Source organism: Hippocampus comes, unplaced genomic scaffold (genome assembly GCF_001891065.2).
Source record: "Hippocampus comes isolate QL1 unplaced genomic scaffold, H_comes_QL1_v1.1 scaffold75, whole genome shotgun sequence".
In the NCBI taxonomy this organism is placed as follows: Eukaryota; Metazoa; Chordata; class Actinopteri; order Syngnathiformes; family Syngnathidae; genus Hippocampus; species Hippocampus comes.
The window spans coordinates 258,672-279,781 of NW_017805007.1; the positions used below are offsets into that span (position 1 = coordinate 258,672).

At 40.8% G+C, this 21,110-nt stretch overlaps 1 protein-coding gene across 1 annotated transcript in view; it reads left to right on the top strand.

Moving 5' to 3' along the window:
- The window catches only part of cemip (cell migration inducing hyaluronidase 1), a 154,735-nt gene that overhangs the window by 118,511 nt on the left and 15,114 nt on the right, over positions 1 to 21,110 (top strand). The window contains exons 16-24 of the mRNA XM_019859939.1: positions 1,209 to 1,337; positions 5,061 to 5,146; positions 5,827 to 5,958; positions 6,026 to 6,061; positions 7,573 to 7,728; positions 13,842 to 14,022; positions 14,408 to 14,623; positions 15,311 to 15,522; positions 19,906 to 20,091. Coding sequence (XP_019715498.1) covers positions 1,209 to 1,337; positions 5,061 to 5,146; positions 5,827 to 5,958; positions 6,026 to 6,061; positions 7,573 to 7,728; positions 13,842 to 14,022; positions 14,408 to 14,623; positions 15,311 to 15,522; positions 19,906 to 20,091 — 1,334 coding nt within the window. The remainder of the gene's footprint in view (positions 1 to 1,208; positions 1,338 to 5,060; positions 5,147 to 5,826; positions 5,959 to 6,025; positions 6,062 to 7,572; positions 7,729 to 13,841; positions 14,023 to 14,407; positions 14,624 to 15,310; positions 15,523 to 19,905; positions 20,092 to 21,110) is intronic.

A 21,110-nucleotide genomic window follows, 5' to 3' on the forward strand; every position in this document is an offset into this window, starting at 1 on the left:
AACTCTATTTTAAAAGTGAATTCAACAAAATGTCAGTATAATAAGCCTCTGAATGTATTCTTTTCAATAATTTTGTTATAATAACCTTTAATGTGAATGGTTTTCCGTTCCTCATGATTGCTAGCAAAGCTCTCGGAATTATAGTCAGTTTGCCGGGTCCATACGCGGAGTTGCTGCTAGCTAGCTTCCACCCTGCTCAGTAGCTTGCACGCTTCCTTTCTGCTGTCTCCCACTGGGTATTTTGATGTGAACGTAGCATGGTGCGTGTCAAAGTGCCACTTTACATTCAACCGTTTTATCGATAGTATTTTGTCATTGCACATTAGACACACCGCAGAACCTGTTCTCTCCACAAAGGTGAATCCTTCGGTCCATTCGTCCTGAAGTGTACCATATTCGTCATCTTTTTTTTCTTTTTGCCATCTTATTCGTCGAAGGATTAGCTTTGAGCTAATGACCGAGCGGGCTGATTCAAAAGGGGGCGTTTACCTGTTTCCCCAGCAACGGCTAACGTAGGCCAGTATCATCCAATTAAAATTGCTCCTGCTGCCAACTGCAGCCCTGAACAGGACATAAGCAGTGAAAAATGGATTGATGGATTAAACAAGCGAGAATATTTTGTTTTAGCCAGATACAATCATCAAAGTGCCACACCTGGCTTGCAAGCCATAGGTTCCCGACCCCTGTAATAGAACATTTTTTATTATGTTTTGATAATAGTCATATAAACAGGAGTCACAAAAATACTGAAAAACAGTGTGAATGTTAATGCAAAGAAAGTGCACTCTGTGTCAAACGTAACAGATGGGTACTGATTAATATGAAAGGCTACCAGTTTGATCTACATATCTAAAATGACAAATTTGTATAAATCACCTTTATTTCTGTGTTCTATTCATAATTAATGTCAGCCATAGATAGACACGCTGATCATTTTAATTATATCTCACATTTAATATCAACATTAGTTTAACACCGTCACACAAATATCAGTATGCAACACTCTATTTCTACAAATCAAGTGTGTACATTTTCAAATGATCCCTTCAACAATGGAAATTGTCCATTCACTGGTGAGTCTTCAAACAGGCCTGCAGGCTTCTCATGCTGTCATTAGGTGTTATATGGTGCACACGGGTAGCTTGGTGATCCCTATAGTAGATTTATGACAGCGCAGTCTGAACGGCTTTTTGTGTATGTTTGCATAGGAAACAGGATTCTGGTTTATCTTCCACCATGTACCCACTGGACCATCTGAGGGGCTGTACTCGCCTGGAAAAACAGAACACACGCCTATGGGCCAGTTTATCAACAACAGAGCTCATTCCAACTACAGGGTGAGTCTGGAAATATAGCGTTTAATCAAATCCATCCATCCAGTCAATCCATCCATCCACACCCACCCACTGAAATAATATTAACACATGTTGTTTGTGCCTACGCACCAAACAACAGGTCAGAGTGCCTATCCTTTGTGGAGTCCTTGGAGGGTGTGTTGGAGAGCAATTGCTGTGGGAACTCCTTTGTTCTGCTGGAAGACTTCACCTCTCACGTGGGAAATTACAGTGAGACCTGGAAGAGCATGACTGGGAGGCGGGGGACATTGAGTCCGAGTGGCTAATCTTCCTTGCTTCTATTGTTGAGGCGTCCAATCGAAGATGTTGCCGTAAGATAGTTGGTGCCTGATGTGGAGGCAATCCCCAAGCCCACAGGTGGACACCAGCGGTAAGGGATGCCATCAAGCTGAAGGGGTTTCATCCTTTTTGGCCTGTGGGACACCAGAGGCAGCTGATGGGTAACAGCTGGTCAAGACAAACGTAGCTTCGGCAGTTGCTGGGGCAAAAATGGACGGCTTCAGGAGGGGAAAGCAGTGCACCAATAACACTGTGTATAGTAGAGATGTGGCACTGCTGACCTCGACATGAGACATTGTGAGATGGTGGGGAGAGTACTTCGAAGATCTTCTCAATTCCACCGATACACCTTTTTGAGGAAATAGCGTCTGGAGACACTGAGATGGGCTCTCTTATCTCTGGGGTTGATGTCACCAAGGTGGATAAAAGCTCCTACGTGGCAAGGGTGGTCCCATGGGTAAATGAAATCCGCTCTGAGTTCCTAAAGGCTCTCGATGGTGTGGGGCTGTTCTGGTTGATACACCTTTGCAACATCGCGTTGATCGTGGGGACAGTGCCTCTGGATTGGCAGACTGGATGCAGTCCATCTTTTTAAGAAAGGGGACCAGAGGATGTGTTCCAGCTACAAGGGGATCACAATCCTGAGCCTCTCCGGTAAAGTCTATTCAGTGAAGCTGGAGAGAAGGGTCCATCAAGAAGTCAAATATTAGATTCGGGAGAAGCAGTGTGGTTTTTGTCTTGGCCATGGAACAGTGGATCGACCAGCTTGACACCCACAAGGGTGCAAGGGAGTTCACACAACCAGTCTACCAGTGTGTTTTGTGTACTTGGTGAAGGTGTTCAACCATATACCATGGGGGATGTTGAGGTGGGTGCTCCCGGAGTATGGGGTATTGGCCGCCCTATAATGGGCTGTTTGATCCCTGTACAACTGGTGCCAGAGTTTGGTCCGCATTGCCGGTAGTAGGTTGGATTTGTTTCCAGTGAGGTTTGGACGACACCAAGGCTGCACTTTGGCACCTATTCTATTCATAACTTTTATGGTCAGGTTTTTTTTTCCGTGCAGTCGAGGAGGCGTTGAGGGCGTCTGATGTGGTGGCCTCTTCAAATCACGATCTACAACTCTCATTTGAGTGGTACACAGTCGTGTGAAGCACCTGGGGTGATAAAGACCACCTCTAAATCTGACACCATGGCCCTCAGTTGGAAAAGGATGGAAACTATGGAAGAGTTCTCGTTTCTAGATTTTTCATCTGCCGAATCAACCAAGCATTTTAATTTCTAAGTTCCTCCATCAGGGTGTTCACTCATATTTCATATCGTATCAACAGAGTACAGTTAGTTAAAAACCCTTTCCTGTGCCAACACAACCAATGTCGGGTCTGTTTGATTTCAGCTGTACTCTTCACCATATACACAGATGATTGCCGTTCATTCTCAAATAATCAATTTGATATCAAGTACTCAAATGATACTGTTTTGATTACGCTGTTGAATAACTCGTGACAATCAGGCCCTCCATCAACAGGGTGTGGACATGGAGTAAAAACAACACTCTGGGAATAAGCTTGGAAAAAAAACAGGAAGTGGTTTGCAAAACCAAATACATATCTGGAACTCCCACTGTCATTGATACATTTTGCACAAGACATAGTCATTCAAATAGTTGGACGTTATGATTGACTCAACATATTCATGTAAACATCACGTTGACTTCATCTGCAGAAAATGTTCATGTCGCCTCAGGTCATTTGAGGCCCCACAGCAAGTTTTCCTTTTGTTCTTCACCCCCAATATCCGCAGTGTGCTACAGTATCGTAATGCCGTATGGTTCAGCTGCCTCACAGTCACTGCAAAATCTGGCCTAAGACACCTGATTAAAAGTCTGAAGATTGTAGGCCAACCTCTGGACAAACTGTTTGAAGCAGCCTATCTTAACAATGACACCATGCAATTGACTAAGAATGGCATCTCCAACCTCAGCCATGATCCAAACAATGAATATGTGCTATTACCTTCCCAGCGCCAGTACTGTGTGCCACGCTATCACAGAGTGAGGCTCAAAACAGTCCTTTGTGCATCAGTCAATCCAAACACGAGGAGCTTTCTAAAAATCACACAAAATAAATTACTCCTTAATGACACAGTCTTTGTCAAATGATAATGTTTGTGTTGTCCAATGGACTGCTTTTGTATGATAGCGATGCTGTTTTAATGCAAGGCAAATTTCAGATCTTGTATCCAACAAAGTTGAGAAATATTTGCTGATATGACTGGTTTATCTAACTGCGACAGTCTGTCCGGTTAAGACAGGGCTAGGGAGTTCAGGTTCCTCGAGAGCCATATCCTGCCTGTTTTAGATGTCTCTCTACTACAACACACCTGATTCAAACGATCAGCTCATATGCGAGCTCTGTAGAAGTCTGAAACGGTCATGATCAATTCCTTGGTTAGAACATATTATGGTCCACATGAGCAATAATCAGAATAATTTTCTCTCTGCAATATTTAATCTGCGTGGATATGTGTGATGGTTCTATAAAACGCATTAAAATAGTACAAGTAACATCAACTGCAATGTACATAGATGACCTAAAGTCACAAAAAAACCAACAAATTTAATATTGAGTCACTTCTATGCTAATGCACACACACGAGTACAATTTCAGTAGGTATATTAGATATTAGAATACGCTACGATGCCCTTCGTCTAGTAATTAGTGTGGGTCCTAAACATTGGTGGCCAAAATAAACCTCATAAAAATTAAATTGCATAAGCAAATTAACCAACAGAGGGTGATTGAACTGCACCAGTAAGAAAGAACCTGTCCTTTTTAACAAAAGCATCCATCCATTCATCCATCGTGGACGATCTACATTCCTACCCTCATCTCGGGTCACAAGCTGTGGGTCTTGACCAAAAGAATAAAATCCCGAACTCAAGAGGCCAAAATGAGTTTCCTCCGCAAGGTGTCTCTGAGAGATAGGGTTAGAAACTCGATAAGCTGGGAAGGACTCAAAGTCACATTGAGAGGAGCCAGAAAAGGTGGCTCGGGCATCACTTGGACACCTACCTGGAGGAGGCCTCGAGGATGACCCAGAACATGCTGGAGAGACTCTGTCTCCCGGCTCCCTTGGAAATGCTTAGGGATTCCCCCAAGCTGTGCTGTACAAAGTGGCTAAAGAAAGGGACGTCTTGGCTTCTCTGCTTAAGCTGCTGTCCCCACGACCCAACCTTGGACAAGCAACAGAGAATGATGATGATGATAATCATGATGATGGTTGTGTTATTGTCTTGTACAATAAAAAATATCAGTGCCTTAAGGCTAAAAGTGTGAAACAAGCTTCCAGCTTTTGAATGTGATCAACTAATGACAGCTCAGATGTGTGCTCGGTGCTTTAAATAAATATTTTCCTTGGTTTCAGGCCGGATTCATCCTAGATAATGGAGTCAAGACCACTCAGGCAAATGACAAGGACAAAAGACCTTTCCTCTCATTGGTTGGAGCCAGGTAAGAATTTGTGACCATCTTTTCTATTAGCTTTTCAAATCTTTAACTACACTCAGGGATTTTGTCATTATTTTATATCCTACTGAGAATTCTTTAAGTGTGTGGTGTGTCTGCCTCACGCCCGTCAGGTTCTGTGATTACCGGTACATCTTCTACAGTTAATTCTGGTTACTCATGTTTCCTCCCACAATCCAAAAACACGAATTTTAAGTAACTGGGCACTCATAATTTCCCATTGATATAAATGATTGTCAAAAGTCAATAAGTGCTCTGCAAAGAACTGGCGACTCATCAAGGAGGTACACTGCATTTTACCAAAAGTCAGTTGGGATAGGCGCCTGCTCATTCTTGACCATAAGAGGGTCAAACAGTTGAGAAAATTGATGGACAGAATTATATAAAAATATCTATTCCAAGGTCAAATTCAAACTGCCTTTACCCACGAAGATTATTTCGCTCTGCACCCACCTTTGGTCTGCTCAATGAAAAATGCATGAAATCATAAAAGAACCATGACCTAGAGAAAAACAAGGTAGAACATGTTTTATTTCAACAACAAATGCAATGAACATGATTTTCTAAAAAAAAAAAAAAAAAAAAAAAAAAAAAATGAAATAACTTCATTTTTAATCCAGACAGTGATGCTATAATTTTGTGTAACCCCACGCTGCCCCTCAAAGGTATGGCCCCCACCAGGATGCTGACCCTTTCAAACCCAGAGTCCCAGCTCACATTCACCATTTTGTAGCCTATAAGAACCAGGACCACGGAGCCTGGCTGAGAGGAGGGGATGTCTGGCTGGATAACTGCCAGTGAGTAAAAATTGAATGGCTGATTTTTGAGTGCCTTAAAATGAAACTCAATGTATTCATTTTGTAGATTTGCAGATAACGGCATTGGCCTCACTTTGGCAAGGTAAGACCTCCACTCTATCACTCATAAACGAATGAAAATAAATGCATCATGATAATTGCCATACATCAAGGAAAAATGTACACTCAAATTTTTGCTACATACATTAGACAGAGGCTGATCACAAACCTGCAGTCATACAAGGAAATATTTCAGAGTGATGAGATTGGGGGTTTGGTGCCATGGTCAAAGGCACCTTGGCACTAGTCAGAACACAGACAAACATTTGTTCATGAATCAGTTTAATTTCTTGTTGTTGTCCCCAGCTGGATTTGAACTGTTACCCTCCGGTGGCAAAGTCCTCCTGGAGAAGCTTCTGTTTTCGACCATATTATCTTGACAGATAAAATAAAGGTGTATTTGTGCATTCAATACAAGCATTATAAGACACCCCACTCTCTCTTTTTTTTTTTTTTGTTTAAATAATTGGAAAACACATTTCAGTATTTGCAGTCCGCACTGGTAAACTGTTTTGAAACAGTCTGAAAAATACCGTAATTTCCGGACTATAAGCCACGACTTTTGTCACACGCTTTCAACTCTGCGGCTTATTTCATGAAGCGGCTTATATAAAGACTTTTCTAACGGCCGCCTGTGTACCGTCTTTCTTTGTAAATATCTCATGTTACAATATGGGCACCTGCGGCTTATACACAGGTGCGGCTTATGTGTATACAAAATATTTTTTTCCTTTAAAAATGTAGCGGTGCGGCTTATAATCAGGTGCGGTCTATAGTCCAGAAATTACGGTAATTCATGAGTTCTTCCTGAAGTGGTAATTACTAAGAAATTAGAACGGGCACATATGGAGGATGATCGAGCCTACACATGTAAGATGTGATTTTGTGGGTCAGAGTTTATGGACACGCATGTTGTGGTGAAACATATTCAATAATAGTCTTCCACGGCACCCATTTTCTCTGAATTGCAGCCTATAGCACAACACATTTGTGTGTCTCGGTCTAAACACTAGGGGCACTAAGTAAAAGGAATACTGTACGTAAGGAACAAAGGAGAATGTAGACTCTGGTGTATATAAAAAAAAAAAAACACGTAGGAATACAGATTCAATGTTACCTCTGTATGTTAGCAACAAAATAAAGTGGAAAAAATAGCATGCAAGACTCTAGGAAAATACATTAAGCTATAAAAAGAAATTGTGACAGGACCGGAGACGAAAAAAAATATTTGAGTTTTTGATTGCAGTGACAAAAAAAAAGAATTGCAGAGGAGCCCAGACTTCCCTCTGCCCAGAGACTCTGTCCAGGTCTTGCAAAAGGTTCCTGTGGTTTCTCTGCGAAAAAAGAATCTTACAAATAAAATCTATGATGTTGATCATGATAATGAAAAATGATTATTAGGGACAATGGAAAGTCCAACTAAAGGAGTGGGCTAATAGATGTGACGGGCTGATGACTCACTGGCACGTCCAATAACAAAAATACATTCAGTCATCAAAAGTGCCTCTACTATTTGTGCCTTTTTTTTCTAACATTTACTGTCTGTGTGTGCAGTGGAGGAACCTTTCCAGATGATGATGGTTCTCGTCAGATGGTGAAGAATTCTCTATTTGTGGGGGAAAGTGAAAATCATGGAATGCCACTCCCTGATAACAGTATCTGGGGCCCAGGGGGTGCTGACCTCATGGGCAGGACCCTCCCGCGAGGCGTGTAAGTGAAAGTGAAAAGTGAAAAAAACGCTTTATCCCACCATCATCTATTTCAGACCCCAAACCCCAAAGTGGATTCAATCATAGATTTGCTTCCAATAGATGAGATATCATCACAAGCCCTCTAAAAGAAAATATATTTCGGTCTGTAAAACTATTCCACCAATTTCACTTATACCAAAGTTTTCATGCATATTGAGTTTTGTTGGCCTTTAAATACCCCATAGTTTGTTTAACAGACTTTACCTGGAAGAAGCGAAGCATTTGTTTATTATTTATGTTAAGGACGTTGGATTTTTGTTTGTAGGAAGTTTTTTTGTTTTGTCTTTTTTGTGTTGCCTCCTGTTTATCATTTTTGATGTTACAACCTGAACTTTTTTCATGAGTAGATAATGCACCCCCCCAAATAAAATCGACTCAAATTTGTGTTTTATGGTCAGAAAGTGGCACTCATTTTTATTTTGTGGGAGAAACACAGTGGGCGACTGGTTAGCGCGTCGACCGTACAGTGCAGAGGTTCAATTCCAGCTCCGGCCTCCCTGTGTGGAGTTTGCATGTTCTCCTGGTGCCTGTGTGGGTTGTCTCCGGGTACTCTGGCTTTCTCCCACATTCCAAAAACATACAACCATCCATCCATCCATTTTCCGACCCGCTTTATCCTCACTCGGGTCGCGGGGAGTGCTGGAGCCTATCCCAGCTGTCTCCGGGCAGTAGGCAGGGGACACCCTGAATCGGTTGCCAGCCAATCGCAGGGCACACAGAGACGAACAACCATCCACGCCCACACTCACACCGAGGGACAATTTAGAGTGTTCAATCAGCCTGCCATGCACGTTTTTAGGAAAGTGGGAGGAAACCGGAGTACCCGGAGAAAACAAAAACATATATGGTAGGTTAATTGGAACACTCTATATCAGGGGTAGGGAACTCCGGTTCCTCGAGGGCCATATCCTGCCTGTTTTAGGTCCCTCCCTTCTCCAACACACCTGATTCAAATGATCAGCTCATCAGCAAGCTCCGTCAAGGCAACAACTGAATCAGATGTGTTGGAGTAGGGAGGGACCTAAAACAGGCAGGATATGGCTCTCGAGGAACTGGAGTTCCCTATCCCTGCTCTATATTCTCCATAGGTGTGAATGGTTGTTCAGTAATGTCTGTGCCCTGTGATTAGCTCGCAACGGGTTCAGGTTGTACTCGCCTGCTGCCCGAAGACAGCCAGGATAGACTCCAGCACACCCACGACCATCATGCGGATGATTGGTTCAGATGGATGAATAGAGGGAGGGAGTGGGGGAGTATTTTGACAGCTCATGCTATCTTGGAATTTGAATGTTTTCCCAGTGCTTGCGTGCATTTTCTTCAGGTCTTCAGGGTTTCTCCCAAATTCCCAAGTCTTACATGTTAGATTAACTGAATAATCAAAAATGTTCATCGTGTGAATATGAGTGAGTGGTTGTTTGTCTATGTTTGCCCTGTGATCCATCTCGCCTCTCGCACAAGACGTCTGAGGAGGCCCAGCTCACCCATGGCCCTGAACAAAATAAGCGGCATTGAAGTAAAAAATCCAACCAAATTTGATAAGAACCCACCAAATGATTAATTCATAAACAATCATCAAAACATCCAACCTAATCAAAATATGCTGTACATAACGAATTAAAAAAAAGTTGACATGTTAAAATGCCCAAATGTTAATTTCGGAATGTGTTATAGTAACATCAGATAAATATTAATTATTGGAGAACTTTTTCCCACCTTTTCAGTGAACTCTAACGATATAAAAAAGTCAAGATGTGCCATTTTGATTGGATCCTACCACAAAGACCATGTCCCAGTTTTATTATTGTTGTTTATAGTTTAGTATCTATTATGCCAGTCACAGTTATGATTGAATTATATTCTGCTATACTAGAACAAAAGTTTCCCCCAGTGATTTATAAGCCTGTCAGGGAAGCGGGTTCAGGTAGCCGCCGGACTGTGATGACGACGAGCTGTGCCTTTTCCTTTTTAATTGTACTTTCACCACTTAAACAGCATTGGATTGCATTACAAATTGATGAGTTGTAGAGAATTTTTACCGCACTTTTAACACCCCGGGTTGAGAGCGCTACAAGTGGGACCTGTGTGGATTTTTGTCAGGTCTGACAGGCGTCATAGGCGGAGTAGGAAACATGAATAAAAGCGGGGTTGCCGAGATGGCTGATGCCTAGGTAGACAAAGTTAAATAAACTTCATTGCAGAGCCTCTCAGAAAACACACAAAATGGCTGATCTGGAACTAGTGCGAAAAATGCTGAGTTTGCCACTTTTGCATTTAATTAATCACCAGAGATGGGCATTCTGTCCCTGGGACAGGGCGTCCTAGACGGACGCTCATTTTTGGGTGGGAGGACAGAGGATGAGAATTTTTTTAAAAAGGATGGAAGGGAATTTTCATCCATCCCTTTAATCTTCCCTAACCGGGTTAAGTATGTGGTGTCGGGAGGCAAAATAAAAAGACCAGTGTGTAGCCAAACACTGTATTTTCTTAACAGAGTATTTCATCTCAACAATATTTTCATAGCAATACTGCCACCTAGTGTACCGTCAGAGAACATAACAAAGTGCCTAAAGACACCCATTTCACTAACGATCAATCCAGCCGGTTGAGATAGCTGCGACAGAGGCGCTTTAAAAGGACAGGGATGGAGGACGATTATTATATTAATAAGGATGGCGGGACGATGACGGAAGGGTGTCCAGGTCGTGGACGAAGGACTGACCGTCAAAATAAGGTAAAATGCCCATCTCTGTTATTCACATAAACCTGGCTCCATGCTCAGATTTCCCACGCTTCAGTGAACTGTACTTGAGGCTAACCATGGCACAAAGTCAAGTTTCATCGTCAGATTATGATGTCCAGTAATGCATGACTACAATTAACAACAGCTTTATTGCATGCTTGCGACCCTACTGAGGATTCGTAGTTCAGAAAACAGATGGAAGGGTAGCAAACGCTATGACGCTCCAATGTTAGTGTCATAGTTGGAAGTGCCTTTCCAGCAGCTCCTATATTTTGTTCTACTTCTTCCTTTCATAACTTTGCTGCTGTGAATTAAGAATTTCTCCATTGCGAGACTAATAAAGGATTTCTTATCTTAATTGTAAGTAATATTTTTGCCAATACAAACGGCTAGTGATGAGAAAATGAGGCCTCGTGAAGCGTGTGGCACATTCCCCCAATTGTGTCGACATATGGTGTGTTGGTGTGTTGATTAATCGATACATCTGGTGGACCTAAAAAAATCATCGCAGGCTGCCTAGCTAGAGTGGAGTGCGTTGCTTCAGTGGACAGAGTGAACATCAAATCATAAATTGCAGTGCTTTCTGACAGCAAATATTTTGTAGCAAGGAAGTATAAGTGAAAATGTGAAATTAAAATTTAAGATTTGTGCAAATCATTTACAACATTGGAGTGCATGTGGAAATTGGAGTGCTGTTACAAGATTTACATGCAGTGGTGACAAGAGTTCCCACTTGTCAGTGCGTGGTATAAAATGACATTACTAAAAGCTGAAATGGGAACATTGGAGCATTCACATCAGCTCCGCTTGCTCCACTGTTGTCCTTCTGTTGCCATGGAGAATGGCGTCGTCACAATGCTGAGAGAACATTAACTTGAATGAAAACAAGGCCAAAGTGGAGAATGGTTAACATTATCTTGATGTGGTCTTGTCAGATCAAAACTGCAGAATGTTCTTCTTTCCCGATTGCTCCGTGGTATCCACAAATCGACACAAAGAGAAAATAGGGATCCAAAAACAACACACAATCAAAGTCTCCTCCGTTCAACATGAATGCAAATGTTCCACATCCTGATGACCACACTTTGGCACACTAACCGCTGTACGACACAACCGCTGTGTGGGTCAGGTGATTTTGCTCACAGCGCACGGGCTTTCGCTCTCTGAGCTCGACGCATGAGCTGATGCATCCATGTTGCCGGACCCATCACTACTAATGGCAACGGCTCGTTGAAGTGTAGCAGGGTTTTACCTGGCTCAAATTGAGGCAGAGGTGGTACCAGCCTGATTACGTGCCATGACGTGCATGTCGTCTGTCAATTCAACTGACTCACTTTCTTTTACAGGAATCATATTTTAAGTTGAGTTCCAATAAGAATATGACTATTATAATGTCAAAACATTCATATATGAAAACATGCATAGAAGAATGATGGGCTCATCGCTTCTTTGGTGGTGCCACTTTTGTTTGAGACAATCATAGATTATTTTGAAGCAGCCTTCGCGCGCACTGTGTTCCATGTTCACCCATGCTGCAATCGCATGCTACAGTGTCCTCCGTCAAAAAAGAAGAACATTTTTTAAACTATCTAAAGTATATTAGTTTTTCTAACTTCATTAGTTGAGTGTTTTAGGTAGTACCATCTTTAATATACTTCTCTTTGTCTTCTGCTGCTTTGTGAATGGTGGCCGCCTCATGTCCTGTGTCCAACCTGTAGTTGGTTGATGGCTGTCCCACAAGGGAGGCAGCACTTGCCTGCAAAATTGGGGCACAGTGCTTTTGGCATAAATAATAGTGCATGCCTTCCTCAGTCTGCCTGAGCCAAGTGAATTGATTTAGTCACTGCTTGTCAAAGCCACTGGCTCGTGGATTTTTGAGATGATATGAAAAGGGGAATAAAAAATAATGTTTCAATCACGTAGACATTGGCTTTGTCTTGTTCTGCTCTTAATTAGACACGGATTTATGTAGCCTCACCTTGCCAACTTGTCCTGTCCTGCATTCTGAACCTCGCTATCATGGGTGTTTCAGAACAAATTTCCACATGTTGGCATCACCAACATTTTAACTGCCTATTGCATTCATTTTTCTGCTCTGTTTCAACTGGATGTGACATTCCTCCTCGCGAGGTCGGTTTTAACAAAAGTGGCTGATTTTCCCTGCCATATCTACAACGCTAAAAAGCAAACATTCCTTCAACACGAAGGACACTTTTATTATAATAAACACAACATATTTGGATAAAAAAAAAAAAAATAACAGCAATTTTTACGAGTTTGTTCCATTTGCCAGGGAAAATCAGGACTCTGATAGCACAGACTACAGGGGTAAAAACACAATTTGATCTGTTTCTTCTTCGGTAGTTGCTTCGTCTTGCCTGTGCACTGATGTTGATATGGCACCTCCTTAGTGGCGCAACGCTGCAACTGCATTTAAAATATGTCACTGCCGCAAGGAACAGCAATCACTCAATCAGCTGGAGCAATCACTCAAACAGCTGGAGCTTACGCTGTGTTAAGTGATATCGGCCTGACTGGGGGCAGCACAAAATTAGCCAGAGGTGGCCACCACGCAATTTTGAACACAGACAAAACCCTGCATATAATATAAGATGAAATAAGAAAAACTTTATTTGTCTCACCATGGAGAAATTCCCAATTTACAGCAGCAAAATTATGAAAGGGAGAAGTAGAAGAACAAAAGTATGTGTGTGTGTGTGTGTGTGTGTGTGTGTGTGTTTGTGTATGTGTATGTATATATATATATATATATACATATATAAAAGAACAAAAAGAGTATAGAAATAAACATTTGTAACTATTTGTTTTTATCTTGGTACTTGAAAATGTTTTCACATGAAAATGACCATTAGCACTATCATCGTTCAGGTCCTGCATTAATTTAAAAATATATATGCACACGCATGTGTGCAATGTGCGTTGCTGACAGGTCACTGCTGGGTACATAATTCTGTGAGGGAATAATTCTTTGAAGCATTAATATGAAATATATACTGTATACTTTAAAATATTCACACACGCAGTCCTGCTGTAATGTTCATGAGAGAATTTTTTAAATGGGAAAACTAAGATAAATTATACAGGAAGGAAGGAAATAAAAGACATATTTAACTCTGCCATTACAGACAGTACATTTGTTGAATATTGTCATAAAAAAAAATTAACAGGGCTTGAATCTCTTTTTTTTTTTTAATCCAAGATATTTTATTATTCTTCATTTCAATGCAAATGTTTATAATAATTGCACTTAAAAAGGATGTACTTTATTTTTGCTCTTATCTGGGGAAAACTCTGGGTTTGTTTCTGTGCAGTGATTTCCCTATCCGGGGCATGCAGATCTACGACGGGCCCATCAATGTGCAAAACTGTACGTTTCGTAAATATGCAGCTCTGGAGGGACGCCACAGCAGTGCTTTTGGTTTTAGGCTCAACAACTCATGGCAGAGCTGCCCCAACAATAACGTGACAGACATCACCTTCGACCATGTACCTGTAAGTCCGAGTTGTGTGTTCAAGCTTTGAAACAAAGTTTTTCCAGTATTTGGCAGTATAATATTGATTTCTTTATTTGGGGACTACATTATAAAACATGCTTTACCCACTGGACATACATTTCTGCAATGAGTCAAGCAGATGCTGCGTTATCTTTCAGAGGAATTAAAATAAAACACATTTTGGCATAAACAGCATTTTGTATGAAGTTGACAGTCGTAAATTAAAATACTGAAGTACTTTTGGGCTCTCCTTATGAAAATACAAATGACAAAGATGTCTTGGGCATTTTAGGAATTCAATGAATGTGAATATTAAGAGATTTACTGTCCAGATTTTTTTTTTTTTTTTTTTTGCTCAAAATTGCTCATTCTGCCTCACATAGATCACCTCGCGTGTGTTTTTTGGGGAGCCTGGTCCGTGGTTTAATAAGATGCAGATGGATGGTGACAAGACTACTATTTTCCATGACATTGACGGCTCGGTGAGTGAGTATCCTGGAGCTTACCTGGTTAAGGAAGACAACTGGCTGCTCCGTCACCCTGAGTGCATTGATGTGCCCGATTGGAGGGCTGCCATCTGCAGTGGGCACTATGCACAGGTAAGGTTATCAAAATAAGAAGAGTGATGTTTCTACAAACCGTTCAACTGTTTGAGGTCCCCACATTACATTTTTGATTTAAACACATCAGATTTTTGAGGAAAAATTCCCTTTCATCACGTAAAACTACAGTTTACTGCGATCATTTGGCACTCTCGGCTCGATTGGAGGAAATCGCGCCCACTGTGGCAATGTTGTGTTTTTCTTTTCCCACCTGTACTTAACTTTAAATCTGCACCGTTCTTCTTCCTTATTTCTAACCCCGCCCCTCCATTAAGTGTTGTGTAAATCATTCCCTCATTTTTTTGTCATTGTCTTGCAAACAGAGATGGATAAATAACATTGTTTGAGGGAAGAATACTTATTTTTGATTCATATTCTCCATTCTGCTTTAACTCAACAACAGTGTGTTATGTTTGTTTGCTCATTTGAATGTTTTGGAAATTGTCACGTGTGATTGTGGCCACACCAGGGTGAACGCTGCATTTGGCCCAGTCTGCTGGAATCAGTTGCATCTTCTCTGTGACTCTAAACAGAACAAATAGTAGAAAACGGACGGCTAGATATCAGATTAAGAAAAATGTCTCTGAAAAACATTTATATTTACAGTCATATTTCACTTAGTAGACAAAATCCTCTGCCTTGAGACTGAAATCAGCCTTGCAACTGCATGTTTGTTTCCTCCAGATCTACGTCCAGACACGTAATCCTGCCAACCTGAACATGCACATCGTGAGAGATGAGTACCCTGACCGACCCCTGACATTAGAGGGTGCATTGGGAAAGAGGAAGCACTACCAGCAGTTCCAACCAGTCATCACACTGGCAAAGGGGTACACCATCCATTGGGACCGAGCTGCACCAACTGAGGTCATCATCGGGCTTATTAACTTCAACAAGTAAGCGAACACATCAGCAGAACCTCCAACATCACACCTACATGATAATGACCACATTCCCAAAAACCATTTTTCTTTTATTTTCTTTTTTTCTTTTAATACTATGTGTTTATTCAGTTTTTCAGCCATTATACTTGAATAGATATTGAAGTTTAGTATGGGCAAACATACTGCAATGCATTCCATTATCACCAGTGCACCCACTGTAGGAGTATCTTTTTGCATCTGTCAAACTCAAGGTGTGTTGTTCAACGTATACTGAATTGAATACACTACAAAGACAAGATATTTAATGTTCGAACTGATGAACTTCATTGTTTTTAGCAAATAATTGTTAACTTAGAATTTTATGGCTGCAACACATTCCAAAAAAGCTGGGACAGCTGGCAAAAAAGAAATTTGAGGGATGCTCATCAAAACACCTGTTTGGAACATGCCATAGGTGAACAGGCTATGAGAACAATGCCAAATTGGGTATAAAGGGAGAATCCACGAATTGCTCAGTCGTTCACAAGCAAAGATTGGGCAAGGTTCACCTTTTGTGAACAACTGTGTGAGAAAATAGGCGAACAGTTTAAGGACAATGTTCCTCAATGTACAATTGCAAGGAATTTAGGGATTTCATTATTTACGATCCATAATATTGTCAAAAGGTTCAGAGAATCTGTAGAAATGACTGCTTGTAATCGGCAAGGCCGAAAACCAACACTGAATGTCCTTGACCTTCGAACCCTCACTGCCATCAAAATCCTATGTCAATATGAAAAGGATATCACCACAAGGAATACTTCAGAAAACAATATTAATGAATACGGTTTGGTAAGTGCAACTTAAAACTCTACTATGCAAAGCAAAGCCCATTTATCAACAACGCGGCTTCTCTAGGACTGAGCTCATCTAAGATGGACTGATGCAAAATGGAAAAGTGTTCTCTGGTCTGACGAGTCCAAATTTCATAATGTCTTAGGAAATTGTGGATGTCGTGTTTGTCTTTTTTCATTGTGGTGTATTATAGTTTGAACGCCCCAAATTGTGGCCAACGTCTTCATGCAAAGTCAATAGGGTTCGAGATTTTAGGTGACCCTTATTTCCAGAATCTGAGTTTCAAATTTCCGTAACATTCTTCATCGTTGTCCTATTTTCAAAGACTGGAAATTGTGCTACATAGTCACTGCTTAGCTAACTCTCAGCATGACAAATGTTACCTTCCTTATTTTTTTTTGGAGTAGTTTATAATGTAATATGAATGTAGAGCAAATAAAGCAAAATAAATAACTATTATTGCTGTACAACATTTTTGAAATAGGTGCCAAAACTAATTAACCTGAAGAGGCGAGAATGAACAAACACACCATGAGTTGTTATTTTTATGTGTTGCAAGGAACAAATATATCACAGTTAGGAGGTACCGTATTTTCTACACAATGAGGCGCTTCGGATTATAAAGTGTACCTTCAATGAATGGCTAATGTCAAAGATGTTATTCATAAATAGAGTGCACTGCATTACAAGAATAGAAGCTACAATAGTGGATGCCGGTTGCACTATGCATCCACAAGACGGAGCTATGCTAAAGGGAATAATATACAATTGAATACAGCTTTATTTATATAGAGCAAAGCCATGCAGAACTGGTCACAAACATATACATGAAACATATAAATACAAATGGTATTATAAAACAAGAAATGAAAGACTAAAGTTATTAAGACGATTCAACAAAAAGGCAGGTAAACCTCGTGGGCTCACATCCACAAGGGGTTAAATATCCTTAGAAGTCTTGTTTGTCTCCTTCTTTCGTTTAGTCAGTAATTAACTATGCTTTTGATGTTATCTTCGTTTCATAATGGCTCTGCAGAGCTCACAACGTAGTTGTCTGTTTGAGTGTGTGTTGACGAATGCACATTTCAATTAGTGTCGGGCAGAACCTTTTTGGTTATAATTGGTTCCTGCTAATAATCAACACTAGATGGCATAGGAACACAAACAGGGAAACAACACAATGGGGAATATAGAGACTGTGACACCATATAAAAGGTGCATCGGACGACAGGGAGTGCCTTGTAGTACGGAAAATCTTGTATTTGTAGTTGATAAAATTTATGAGATTAGCATTAGAAACAACGGAAAATAGGGTGCGTCAAAGTAACATCACTGGCAAACTCTTAAGTCTGAAAAATGTGTCTGTGTGCATACACTGTATTCGGAAAGTGTTGACTGAGTCTTATTTGGTGTGCACTTGGTCTATCGCTCCATTATCCAAGCCGCTTATGCCAACGAGGGTCTCGGGTGTGCTGGAGCCTATCCCAGCTGACTGCGGATGTACTAAGCACCTGTGTGAGCTTGGTCTTTCGAGAAATTTCGAGGATATGATTTAAAAAAAAAAAAAGTACAATCATAAATGTGGATCATTGAGAACGTTCTTACTAAGAAGGAGAGTCTCTGTTTTTTAAAATGGCTGTGCTCTTGTTATGGCCTTCACAAGGATCCAACCGATGCGTCCTTGGTTTAAGCTACCTGACAAGAACAACATCCGGGTATTCAGTGCATTCTTGGTTTATTCGTACTTTCAAACGGAACAGTACTTGGGCAGAGACTGAGGAACTTTCCCGAGATCACAAGGTCTGAAGAACAGATACAAATGCCAATTGAGAAACAGTTAGAGCTTTGGCAGCATCTTGTGGCCAATATATTAACAACATATTGAGTTCACCGAAACAGCTTTGTATCATGGGTATGGTCAAGTGTATTTATGATTTACATAATGTTGAGTACTTTTATAAAGTTATCTCTAGATAATTTTTTTTTTTTATTTTAATCCATAAAATTGGCTGCCATTTAAGCACTTCCTGGATGACCGAGCTTCCCATTCTCAGGCAGAAATGTTCGGCTGCTGGTATCTGTGATTTTGTTTATTTGGTCACAATTCACAGCTCATGATTATGGATGAGGATGGGAATATACGTAGATTGACCGGTAAATCCATAGCTTTTTCCTTCAGCTGAGTTCCCTCTTCCACACAACAGAACTGATGCAGAGTCCACATGGCTGAATACGCGGCACCGATCTGTCTGTCAATTTCCCACATCAGAGCCAAAGCCGGTGTTAAGCCGAGTTTGACTACAACTAGTAGGGAGTCTCACTCATGCTTCTTCCCTGCCATAGAAGTGGTGTTCATCACCTTGAGCCAGCTTCTGTACGGGGCCACAGGGCCTGGCTACCAAACGCACCACTGTGCCACATCTCCAGGCCTGGCTCCAAAGGGGGCTCAGGTGACCCGCAGCCACACAAAGTGATTCGTTTTTGTTTTTTATCAAAACATGTTTTAAGCTGTGCTTTGTCTGGCCCTCACTTACGACCTTTTTGTCATTGGCTTATCCTATGAGGCGCACAAAGCCCACTTCAATTGGATTTTTTGGGTGGGCGGCAGAGTGGCCGACTGATGAGAACTAGGGATCCACCGCCATGATTTTTTTTAGGCTGACACCAATTCTGATATTTGTCAGAGGAAAAAAATTCCCTAAACCGTGGCTATCCAAACTTTTTTGACCAAAGATCTACTTTTCAAGCAGCCAACCTCCCGTGATCGACCCATCAACCTCCCGCACGTGCTGCACGCATACACAGAGGCGCGCACACGCATGCCGTAATAAGCAACAGCCATAACAGACCCCTACATGGATGAAACAGAAAAATATAATAGATACAAAAGTTTGTGAAAAGGAACTCACTCTGGCTACATTTGTAGGAGACCTGGCACAAGGAGGGAGTAACCCACTTTAGTAGTGTGTTAAGTGTAGCAAGATCACGATCATAGGTCACGCGTACCGTTTTAAAATGTATAAATATATATGTTGAAGGGGGTGTGGTCAAGATTTGGCCTGATAATGTGCAAATCTCCAGTTTCATATTTGTACATATTGTCATCACTGTATCATACATCACTGCCCACCTAGCTATATATTTAGAAGTCCTGACTCGGAGCGGCTAGTGAGCTCGCAGTTGGTGCAGAAAATGAATGTTACAGTTTTGAAAAGTGCTTTGATGACCGCTTATATTTAGGTTTAAAATTTTTATTTCCTATTACAATATTGCATATCATATCTATGCATGGAACAATGTAGTGAAACAAGACAACATACTTCTTTTTTTTTTGAACACAATAAAAAATAATGAAGACAAAGTTAGGGTTAGTATGTTGGCTTGGCCCTCGGCCATTATATTTCATGCTCATTTGTAATATAACAACAAATTGTTTGCAGCCACTTGGGGTATTTATCAGAGGTTATTTTTTAAGTAATGACAAAACACAACTCCCTTGGATTTGTGTTTTGTCATAAAAAAATTAATCTCAATGATTTATTTATTTATTTATTTTGACAGAAAAGACTGGATCAATGTGGGTGTGTGCTACCCACAAGGAACCACCTTTGTTGTCATCTCAGACATTCACAATCGCCTGACCAAACAGACCCGCAAGACAGGAGTCTTCATGAGAACCATGCAGAGGGAGAAGATCAACCACTCACACTTGACCAGAAGCTATTACTACTGGGAGGAAGACACAGGGTCAGACAGATAGAAAGACACACACACACACACACACACACACACACACACACACACACACACACACACACACACACACACACAAATATGTTAAAATGTATTTTTTGTTATGAAATGCTAAATGCAGTACTTTTTAGGAAAATGAATGTTGTGGAACAAATTACGCTTTCCACAACAATATACCAAACTAAATTACAACTATTAAAGGGAAAAAAGACGGTTACAAAGAAAAACATTTTAATCTTATGAGTACACAGCTGACAAATGACTATTAGGAATGTTGAAGGTTGTAAAATCAGTGCTGCATGCAAAGCAGACTATCGACGTTTGACCTTGGTTTTTGTTATCACGCAAGCCTGAACCGTGATGAAGATGTGATACGCAATAACTGAAAGACAATATTTGACATCTCTTACGTTGCAAATTACCAAAAGATGAAAACTAGAACGCCTCAAATATAATTTATTATTTCCCTGATGGAAGCAAGTGTGTTGTGTTTCTTGTTATGCATGTATTCATAAGGCTGTGGACGACATGGCCCTAAAATACATGTCCGCTTCTCAACCCGTGAGACCATATCAAAGACACTGAACCCAAATTGGCTCCCTGTGGACCTGGCAGCGCCCTCCGTGGGAGCAGCCTCCCATTGGTGTATGAATGTGTGTGTCAATGGGTGAATGTGAAGTGCTTCAGGAACTAAATGATGGAGATGAAGCGCTATGTAAGTGCAGTTTATTTACCATTTCCGATTTTCATCGACCCCCCCTTTCATTAAGAAGAAAAAACAAATGACAATATTCAAAATTTGAGGGAAACACACAATCCCATTTCAACATTTCAAATGTTCGACACCTGAACATCAATAAATTCATAAAAAGATTCAAACCTCAACCATTTCCAAATGGCTGACAAAACGGTGTCCACCGAGTAAAATTTTTATTTCCTATTACAATATTGCATATCATATCTATGCATGGAACAATGTAGTGAAACAAGACAACATAATTTTTTCTTTTTTA